The sequence below is a fragment of the Monomorium pharaonis genome, chromosome 10, assembly GCF_013373865.1.
Source record: "Monomorium pharaonis isolate MP-MQ-018 chromosome 10, ASM1337386v2, whole genome shotgun sequence".
Taxonomy (NCBI): Eukaryota; Metazoa; Arthropoda; class Insecta; order Hymenoptera; family Formicidae; genus Monomorium; species Monomorium pharaonis.
Genome location: NC_050476.1, coordinates 15832723 through 15843929, shown reverse-complemented (window position 1 = coordinate 15843929; position 11207 = coordinate 15832723). Strand labels below are relative to the sequence as shown.

Genomic DNA, 11207 nt, shown 5'->3' with positions numbered 1-11207 from the left:
CTGTTACCAGAGAGCCAGAGGATTAAGCACGATACACGGACGATTGCCTTACACGATCACCAAGTAACTTTCACGTTATCGTCTCATCCACTGGCCGTTTATCCTGTGCAGCTCGACGCCGGTCGGCCAAAGAAGATCCGACCGGAGTACGCCAAGGCGAGAAAGCTATCGAGTTACGGAAACTCCCGAGTGTGAAGGGAAACTCTTTAATGTTTTCGCCGCGTTCTTTCACCCTTCTACCTGCGCGCTTCAACGAATTTATTTAATCGACGCAGGAGCGAAATACACATCTAACGAATTCTAAATGCGTCTTTACATAAAGTTTTATACAAATATCCAGATAGCACAAAAACTAAAAAATAACAAGATGTCTATAAGATGTCCGTAATCTTTTAATTTTACCGAAAAGACAAATTAAGAGGCATTTTCCATTTTTCCTTCGTTGCCGATGAAGCAAATAATACACAACATTGCCACCAGATGGATGTAACAGACTTCTATTTCTCATAAATAGAAAATGTACAGGATAACACAGAAGACATTATGAGATTTTTTATTTATGTTTTAATGACACGAATAAGTGAAAATACAGACTTTTTAAAATAGTATTTTCTTATTTCTTGAAAACATTGCATTATATTTATACTGATAACATAATTTACTCAGATAATAAAAAAATAAAGTTTATAATCCACATAACACCAAGTCAACTGTCAGTCGGCAGAAAATTTCAAAGTCAGACTAGATGTCGACTTACAATCGACTAACGTCCGGTAAATATCTCGTCTATAGTTAATTACAGTCTACCAATAGGTCAACTTAGAAGTCGATTTTAAATCAACTTTAAGTTACCTTTGGCGACTAAAAGTTAATTTTTAGTTAATGTTATGTAGTGACTTTGCGTTTTGTTGAAAAACGATTTTTAATTTTCTGCAAATAGAGGATTTTTAGTTGACAATTAAAATCGACAAAAAATTATTATACAAAAAGTTAACCAAATATCAACTTTAAAAAGTCGACTTTAAGTCCGTTTAAAAAAGACGGCAGATAGTCACTTGTTCTGTGTAGGAATTCATATACCTATAGCCTTTTAATATAAAATTTACCAAAAACAAGTTTTTTGAAAAGCGAGAATAAAATTTATTAAAAAATTTGATTTTGCGCCAATTATATATTTAAACAATAAAGAAACTGGTTACTGATAAGATTATTTTAGACGTTTATAACTGTCTAAAACTGTTTTGTTTAAAAACAAATCATATATTTCCATTAGTATTAATTATGTCTTTTTTTTCTCATATAATGCAGTTTAAAATTGCCATATAAATCGATGCATTTCTCGAATGGAGCATAGATCTGATAACATAATCTGTAGAAAATTAATTTTTATTGTTAATAGCGCTATATCCATGGAGAAGATAAAAACCGCATACTTTTAAAACCTAGCAAAGCAAAAAAAGTTATTATTTGCACCCTATAGAACACCATAATCAGGATAAACCTAACATTAATACAGTGTTTAATGTACTGTTTATGTGAATCTGAGACGTCTGACAGAAAGTAACATCTGCTTGTAATTGTAAAACCGGTAAACCTGTCTTTATTTCATAATTAACTCTTGCACTATGAAATCACGTTTGAATTCTATCTGTTATGACAGTTTTGGAACTCAATTTCTCAGAAACTCATTTTTGGTTATGTTACAAAAACATTAATTACTGTAAAATTAAAAACCGCATTATAAAAACTATTATACTATTGGATAGAAGACTTGTTTGTAATTTGTTTTACAAATTTTATTCAGCTTTTAAGAAATATAAAGTAACTTATAAACAAAATAGTATATCAGTATCGATACTCTCTTTTTTGAAAAAGAATCCCCAAAATAGAGACTCCAAGATGAAAGGTAAATGATTATTTTCATAGTTTCATAGCAATTGTAATTAAGATGGCGAATAATGTTTAAGAAAAGACATTAAAGACGATTAAAAAATATCTGACATCAACTTTAAAGGCGATTGAATTTAAAGCGAAAAATATCTAAAAAAAAAGTTTATAGAAGGTCATCTTTTCGATATTATATAGACAAGCTTTTTTAAGATGACTATAACCGGACTACATACTCTCACTATGGAATGTCTTTATAAAAGATATAAATTTTTATAAAAATTTAAATTTTTTAGCCATCTTTCAGATAACTTGATGTCTGAGTAAAAATTCGCGTTTCGATCGCTAGGTGAATATTGAGATCTAATGGAGTCTCCACGATCAGCTTAAAGTCACTTTTACTCTTCCATCCCTCTCCTTCTCCTTAATGTTTAATCGAGCGAAGAGGATGAGAATCTATTTGTTGGAGTCTTAATATCGCCCGAAGACAGATACTCAAATATTGAAAGAATATATGATATCTTACTCTGGGGATATTTTTCTCCAAGGATATTTTTCTTCTATTTCTGAGTCAATGGATAGGAATGATTGTAACAATTTCCAGACATTGAGATGACCTTTCTCTCGTTTGCGGGATTTTGTAAAGATGAGCGATATCCGCCGAACAACGAACGCGTTAAATAAAGCCAACGAAATTTCGATCGTCTAAGAACTTCGTGGCGGCTGATCTTGTTATCAGATTACAGCAGGATTCAGCTCGATACACAGGAAAATCTCGAACGATCACTGGTAGATCTTAACCGCGCTTCTGGCACTCATCTCCTTTTTTATCTCGATAGAATCACGAAATAAAAGGAAAACATAACATGAAAGTGAGAATAAGAAAGACAAAAATTTGTCTTATAGAAATATCCTGTTTACATGAGAGAGAGAGAGAGAGAGAGAGAGGGAGGGGAGCAGCCAAGCAGCGCGATAACTTCACAAATGCGAAAGAGATTCTATGATATCACGGCACGTATCTCGTGGCAACGAGAAACTATGCGAAACACTCTTCCACCTGCTTTATGTAACGTGTAACTATGCGAAGAGCGCGACGAAGACGCGATTCTGATTCGATCCACGAATAACGTTTAACATTGGTGGTATACCGTTTGCGCCAATATTGTGCTTTTGCCACGGTTACCAGAACTTCTCCCTTTTTAAGAGAAAGAGAGAGAGAGAGAGAGAGAGAGAGAGAGAGAGCGAGCTCGTCAAAATTAATTAGTAGATTCTGCGGGTATGCGACTTCCTTAAAAAAGAGCTGTTAAGAAGTCTGCATCTCTGTGGCGGACATTTTCTTTTTCAAATGGAGTAATTTATATATCGCGATCCTCATTATCGCCGAGGATTAAAGAGCATGACGGCGCAATGGACAGTCTGAAAAATGTTAGAATCTCTCAAGTAGAAAGCTAATTTGCTCACGTTTAAAATTCCCCGGCGGACAAAGTCGTTGGATTCGATACCTCCTGCAGTATTGCAAGACCGCTGGCGTTGTTTCAAGCATGAGAGAACTAGTATAAGAGGGCAGGCTGGATAGAAAGTCGAAAAACCGCAAAAGTCTATCAAATAGCCGAACGGAAAGTCTATCAAGTGACCCATTTGGAATTCGCCGGTGGTCGAAATGATCACTTCGGGTGCTTTTGCCTTAAGGAATAACCACGAAAACTATTGATGCCAAAAACCGAGCAATACAAGAATGGACTGGGGAAAGGGGTAAAAAAAAATTCGAGAATTTCTCGAACAAACAGGCGGAATTGTATTGGTTTGAAATTTTTCGATGTTGAAAAACTATCGTTTCGGTCTTTGCAATTTTAAAAAACTATCATCGATATTTGTATGAAGTTATAACGGTTAAAAGTCGAATAAGAGAGGAATATGGGTAGGGAGGATAAAATAATGTAGAAGTCAATCGAGAGGGGAAATTCGGGATTTTACGCCGCTGGAGATACGAGCAAGCGGGTGGAAATGACCGTTCGCTCTCTCGCTCGTCTCCGCGGTGTTAAATTACTGCCCTTATTTGGACAAGTACGAAAGATCTTCCGCGGATGCGAGACCGAAGGGATTTAACGCCAGGATCCCGTTACCGGGACAAAGGATTAAAGCTCGATGCACGGACGATCACCAACTAACTTTCGCCTTATCCTCCCATTTCCCGTTTCTCGCCGCAAGCTCGCCAGCACTCGCCGTGGGTAACGTGGCGGAGTGAGTGCAGGGGTGAGAAACCTGTCAAGTGCAATAACTCGAAATGCGAGAGAAATTCTTTCGCTATATACGGAGGTGCTCCTACCCGAGTGCGCGAGTGGTTGCACGAAACGCCCTTCCTCTTATTCTTTTTGTGCCTTTTTTTGACGTAGCGCGTAAGAGAAGCCCATTACGCCGCGCCGTTGCAAGCGAGTTGATACCGAGCTTATAGTTCAAATAAGGAATAATACTCATCCCGAGATTTCCCGAGTACCGGCGTTGTACGGTTACATATCTCGAGTACACTACCTACATGTCGCAAAGGCTGTGGTATACATTAATTACGTTCGTTAACATAATGCTGCTCTTTTACTCGCGATTTAGTTTGGAAATTATATTGCACATTGTTACTGGGAAACAATACTACTGACGATGAGAAAAATATTTTGATTATATCAACAAGACGTATAGAGTAGAATGCATTTTGGAGGGAGCAAATCGAATTTCCGTTTATCACCACTTGATATTTCGCAGTTAAAACCTTTGATAGATTTAACTGAGGATTTGGTTAGCATTTTCCGGTTAGATTTATAAAACTTCTAGTTACATTTTTACTAGACGTTTCTCTCAAAAAGTTATGTTGACCTGATTAAACATAAATTTAGTATCGTTATTAAGAATTCTGGTACGTTTAACATCAAAATTCTTTTAGAAATGCCTTCTTGTAGGGCATTAATGATTATCTGATAGTTTCTAAAAGAATTTTGATTTGTTTAATTTCTAACATATTAATTTAATCCTGCTAAATTCCAATTTACAAAAAAATGTTTTGCTGATACAGATAGATAGTTTGATGTTGCAATCAAAATTTAGTGCTAATTTTTGAGTCTGCTAGGATATTGACTGTCACATATAAAATTTGTACATTCTGCTTCTGTCAGTTAAACTGATTAAGTGCAAAACATATGCATATCATAGTGTTTGCTATTCATTTATCCACTCAGTTAATTTTTACATGCAGCTAATTTTTGCTGTAGTTGCAGAATTATTTTTTTGAGTGTACGTAACTTGATTTTTTTTTCAGTGCAGTACCATTATGTTAATATTACAATACACATTTTCAAGATTCATCGATGAGTTATACGCAGCATATAATAAAATTAGAAATAAAAGATTAAAAAAACAGAAAATACAACACTTACGTGGATACACTAAAAATAAAAATGTTTTGATTATATCAACAAGATTTTATACACAAAAATACAGTCCTGAGAAGAGAGTTTATAGAATTTCTGATTAACATATTTAAATTTTTGATCATTTCGAGATTACAGAATGTTCGAAAGATTTAATATAACTGTAATAAGTATTTGTTTTGTGTATCTTCTTGATTAAATGTATCAATTTAAACAATCAGATTACTTTTCTGTTTGTTGAATAATATAGTACAGGCTTGTTTTAAACGCTGAAACATTACGTTGTCTCGAAAGCAATATGTCACAGAGAACACAAGTCTATTATACATATGTGCAAACATCCATCCGCATAAGTCAGATTCATATCAGAGAGATTTTTGTTTTATTTCAATTCAATCAGAGGGGAAACGAAGTAGATTTGATTTATAAATAAAATATATCTTGGATTCTCTGGGAAATGTCATTGGACGGTCCTGCAGGACAATCGCGCGGGACGACGACTCTCCTTACACTCTCGGCCCAACAATGGAACGACGTCGTTCGGGCCACTCGGAATTTCGGATTTATGGCGAGAAGCATATTCCATACGGCGGCGTTCAAGAAGCGTACGTACGCCCGCAATTCCCCCATAAATTCGAAAATCTCGAGAGTCGCGGCGGATACTCCCAGAGGGATCGCCGGTCGATCCTATTACCGGGCCACAGGATTAAGCCCGATGTACGGAAGATCGCCCCGGACGATCGCCAACTAACTTCCGCGTTATCCTCTCGTCCGCCGACCGTTTTTCCCGCAGCCGAGATCCGACGTCGTGGTAGAGCGGCGTGCGGTGGTGCGGCGCAGTCGAAAGTGAGACGACGACGACGACGCGCGATACGCCGGCGAGTCCGAGAGGGACGGACGACAGCCTCCGTCCGCGTTCCTCCGAGCGGACCGTATTTCGCCAATTTCGTTAGCGCCCGCATGGACGCGCGAGCGCACCCTCCCATCCTCCACCTTCCGCACGTACGTGCGCGCGCGCGTGTGTGTGTGTGTGTGTGTGTGTAACACGCGCGCGCACACACACACACACACACACACACACACACGCGCCGAGTGTGGAAGTGAGAAACGCGCGTGTACGTACGAAACGCACCGAAAGAGAGAGATAGGCGGTCCTCGTGCTAGAAAGAGAGAGACGGAAGATTTTGCAGCGATCATCGACTTGGAGAACGGCGCAGTCGCCCAGGAACCAACTCGAACTCACTCACCCTGCCCTCCCCCACCGTCCTTCTCTACCTCCTCCACCTCTTCCTGCTCCAATCCCCAAACCCCCTCGACCTCTACCCGATCGTTCCATCCTCCTCGCGCTCTTTCCGCTCCGCGCTGCCAGGTGGTCTTCCGCCCTCCTCGAGCGCCGCCACCACCATCGGCACAACCACCACCACCGCCAGAACCACTGCCATCACCTCCTCCACCACCACCACCATTACTACCACCACTACCATCACCACCACTACCAGCACCACAGTCGACAGCGGTACCAGCAGCAGCAGCACCAGCAGCAGCAGCAGCAGCAGCAGCAGAAGCAGCAGCAGTAGCAGTAGCACCAGCAGAAGCAGAAGCAGTACTGCCGTCGCTACCACCTCCTCGACTTCGTCGCGTCTCTCACTCTCTCTCTCTCTCTCTCTCCCTCTCTCTCTCCTTCTCTCCCTCTCTCTCTTTTTCTCCCTCCCCCTCTCTCCCTCTCTTTCTCTCTCTCTTTCCCTTTCCCTCACATGTCGGTACACCCCCGTCCCTCTCGACTCAACTCGCCGCACCAACCCTCTCGCGCGCGCCTCGGCGCCTCGTCCTCCTCCGGTGCCGATGCCGCAGTACCGACTGCTTTCCGCGGAAGGTGGAAACTCGTGTAACGTGGCTGTATATAGATTTTCAATTAGTCAAGGGGCGGCTGTGTAGGAAATTATGTGTCGCGTGTCGCCGCGAATCGCCGCAAGTACTTGAAACACTCGTCGCTGCCGCTAACGCCGACAACATCGTGCTCTTTGGATTTTACCATTTTTTGATTCTTGTTGCGCGCGCGAGTGGCGAACCGCGTGCTTCTCTTGCGCGCGGATATCGCGTCGCGTCGCGTCGCATCACGCGCGTATTTCGCTTCGTTCTCTCGATCGGTAGAAATATTGATTTCGCACCGGTGACTCTCTAACGCGTTCAGAGCGTTTGGCAAAGAGAAGAGAGAGAAAGAGGGGAGAGAGAGAGAGAGAGAGAGAGAGAGAGAGAGAGAGAGAGAGAGAGAGAGAGAGAGAGAGAGAGAGCGAGCGCATCAAGTTCGGTACGGTCGAGTGTTTACCAGGATCACGTTGTGGATTCGGTTCTTTCTCTCCCTCCATTCGTCCTGCGTCCGAGGGGAGCGATGACGACTCCTTGTTGTCAGTGACGACAGTTGCGGGAGTTAGGAGATAAGTCGAGCTCTTCCGCTTCTGCCACGTCCGCGTTGCGCTGCGCTGTGTGCCGTGCCGAGCGCACCATCGTCGCGGAGTATCCCCGGTCTTGGAGCGATCTTGGAGAACCAGGATCACTCGCGGGAGCGAGGATGTTGCGCGCGGCCCTCGCTGTTCTCCTGCCCCGGCTTCTCATATTGTCATCGTTGCTGATCCTTTCAGGTACGCGATCGGTCATATTTCTCAGATAAAGTACAATACATTACACAGCGAGATGCGGATTGAGAGAGACGGATTTGTCACGTGAAGTACGTTCAAAAGCGCACTCCGTTCTTCTCAGATAAAGCGTGTACGTTTTACAATCGAATAAAGCGACATTCTGTTAACATCTTGGAGTGGATTCTTAACATTAAAATTTGTAGAAAAGTGACGAGAGATAGAGACAGAGGAGACAGTCAGTCGTGCGGGTATCTTGAAATTTGATAATAATTTGATAACAGTACGAATAATAAATTACACCCTAAAAGATTTAATTGCGAAAAGATTTCGAAAAAGTAAAAAAATTATCTTTAAATTAAGCAATTACATCATATTTAAAAAATTTCAACGTGTTCAGCTGGTGATAAGGTTTCATAGCAAAAATGTATTCTGATCGTACACAGAAGACGCGGTTACTGCTGCGAATCAGCATGACAATAACGAATCTACGTGAATAGAGCCTCCGTAAGAGATATCAAAATCCATTTTTTGGCATGCGTGCACGCGTTTGACGTGCCAGGCATATTTTGATTGCCAGCTCTGCAAGCTCTGAGCGCAGCAACATGAATCGCACTACTGATTTGCGAATTAAAGCGCCGTTTGAAGAATAATTTGAGCTACTTTGTCGGCGCGTCTATGACGTTCATTATATGATAGGCGAATTAATAAATTAACGAGCCCGTTAATGTCTGACGCGAATTTCGCCATTACCTTGAAATCGCTCGCGATTAAATTGTTGATAAAGAGCGGCCGGATATACACGTATATTGACAAATATGTATCTTGTGCACGGCTCGTCTAGCTTGCTCGCGCGCGGCAAAATGCAACGTGACATGGAGGAGTAAAAACCAGAAGAATAAAAGCTAGAGACGAATAAAAGCTAGTACACAAAGTGCTATGCATTTATGTATATCCATGCAAAGCGCCCTGGAATAACAATATCCAGTCGCATACGAAAATACCGGGGACTCTCTTCGATCGCGATAAACAAAAATTCGCGGGAGCGAGAGTCGATATAATTGAATTACGTCCAAGTTATCGGCCAACAGAGGGAATCTCGAAGAATCAAATGGAATTTAAATGGTCGCATCTCGGTTTACATAGCGACGAGTTCCACGAATTATTTTCGTTCAGCTCGTATAAATTGGAATAACAGTCGGTCAGAAAAATCGCCGAATCTCCCACGCCACTCCGCACTTTTTCCTTCGCATTATATCGTCCAATCGAAGGCGCGCGGTTGTTTCGCTTCGAAATTAGTTCGCTGATTTAACTCCCCGTCTGGTATCGAGCGCATTTTTAGTATCCACGACGAAACTTTGTTTTAAGTTCGTACTTAATTAAAACATTCGCCGTGCGATCGCAAGAGAGAGAGAGAGAGAGAGGGGGGGGGAGCACGGCCGCCGCAGCGTCTTTACCTATGAAATAGTGAGTTTGTGGAGTGTATAACTACTGTTTGCGAATCAGTCGAGATAATGGAACGGTCGACGACGGCTTCGAACGAACCATTGTCGTTCGGGAATTGCCCTTTCACCACGCTTCGCCGTACGCATCGATCGCCATAAACAAAATTTCGAGATTGTCACTAAAGAAATTACAAAATCTCTCTCTTCGGCCATTTTCAGCCTTCCGTACGCCCGTTCGTCGAACTCTCGACATCGCTCGCTCAACGTTGAAATTAGTTTGCCGCTTTAACCCCATTCTTTTTTGGCGGGCGTATTTTTAGCGGGCTGCCGCGCGCGCGCCTGCGAAATTTCGGTACGATCTCTTAATTAATTAAACACATTCGACACGATCTACGGCGAGCCGGCTGCGATCGCTGTCTTCGCGGTATATGTGGCAGCGGTGGGAGTTTGCGAGGGGTAACTAATCGTTTGTAAATCAACGGACGGGGGCGAAGGTAATAGGACGATCGACAGCTTCACAAACAGCGATTATCAGAAATTACCCCCTTCAGTTCGCAACTATATTGGCCGTGGTCGGAATAAACCCACGCGATTTAGCGCGTCTTACTCTAGTCGGCCGACTAAATACGCATTGTCACGTTATGCGTTCATATAAAGGTAATTGAGATTTCTGAGAACGTCACCGCGGCTCATCTGCCATTATTTATAAGCGGCCAATTATCGTATCTCATCCCATTTGTCTTATTGCAATATGCATGCTGAAGTTATGCTATTTTAAAACGCCGCGATCGACCTGCGTATTATACCTCGAGCCGCGCATTTGCAAATTATTATTATTATTATTATCGTGTTTGCAAGAATTAACATATCGCGGCTGCGCACACGCTTTTCGATGATACGCGTGACTGGTTATCGGATGACCGGGCTATTTGTACAAATGTTTTCGCTGCATTATATATTCCGAAATTTACATATCAGGTATTCGCATGTGGGAAAATATCTCCCACCTCTGTATCTCTTGATGACTATTTTAAAGAAGAAAGTCGAGCTAATTTGATTTAGTAGAACAACAGTAATATTTAATTTAAGAAGCAGAACATCGAAAAAAAAAGTACACAAGCTGTTCCGAAATTCGTGAATCAAAACACCGGAGCAAAAAATTCTCGAAAAATTAAGCAAGAGTTGTTTGTATACTTTTATTTCAAAAAGTAGTTTTTGAGGTATAAAGACTTAAGTATACACTCTCTTATAATAGAGTACCTTGAAATAGCGCGCAAAATCCCCTCCATACGTATGCTCGAAGCACGTGAGTAGCATGAGTGGGGATAGTGATACAATCGCGATTAGCAAGTTTCACAGTTTTCATGGTTTAAAAGTAGACGGATTATCTCGTTATAAGACAGAATCCCGAATGTGTTCCATTATAAAGTTTCTGTGCGTGTGTATGTGTGTGTGTGTGTGTGTGTGTATGTATGCTGCTAAATACCCGTAAACAGATATAATTTTCTCAAGTCAAAATAGGACATTTATTATTCATTACGACGACCTAACGTTCTTAACTTCGAAAACTGCCAAAAGCGAAAACGGCGAATCGAATATTTATATATCAATCCTCGTTTTACCTTCAAACTTCGTTTCACCCCTAACACGTCTCCCCTCGCGCCGTTCAGAAACAACCGTTTGCAAGATCCCTCCCCGAAAATCCACGCGGCGGCGGTGAGTCTAAAATAACGACGATAATAAAAAAAAAAAAAGAAAAAAATAACACGCATTTACATCCCCCGGCTCCAACAATCGTTACGAATTATTCAAGGTATTTCATACAC

General features: G+C 41.4%; 2 protein-coding genes across 2 annotated transcripts in view; one reads left to right on the top strand and one right to left on the bottom strand.

Annotated features, from left to right (window-relative positions):
- Positions 1–6542: 6542 nt before the first annotated feature.
- Positions 6543–7338, bottom strand: LOC114255347 (alanine and glycine-rich protein-like). Its single transcript, XM_036292578.1, has 2 exons — positions 7280–7338; positions 6543–6918 (listed from the first exon to the last, which is right to left on the bottom strand). The coding sequence occupies exons 1-2, from the start codon at positions 7336–7338 to the stop codon at positions 6543–6545; spliced, it is 435 nt and encodes a 144-aa protein (XP_036148471.1).
- The window catches only part of LOC105835694 (cell adhesion molecule 2), a 72358-nt gene continuing 68024 nt past the window's right edge, over positions 6874–11207 (top strand). The window contains exon 1 of the mRNA XM_012679181.3: positions 6874–7942. Coding sequence (XP_012534635.1) covers positions 7873–7942 — 70 coding nt within the window. The 5' untranslated portion in view covers positions 6874–7872. The remainder of the gene's footprint in view (positions 7943–11207) is intronic.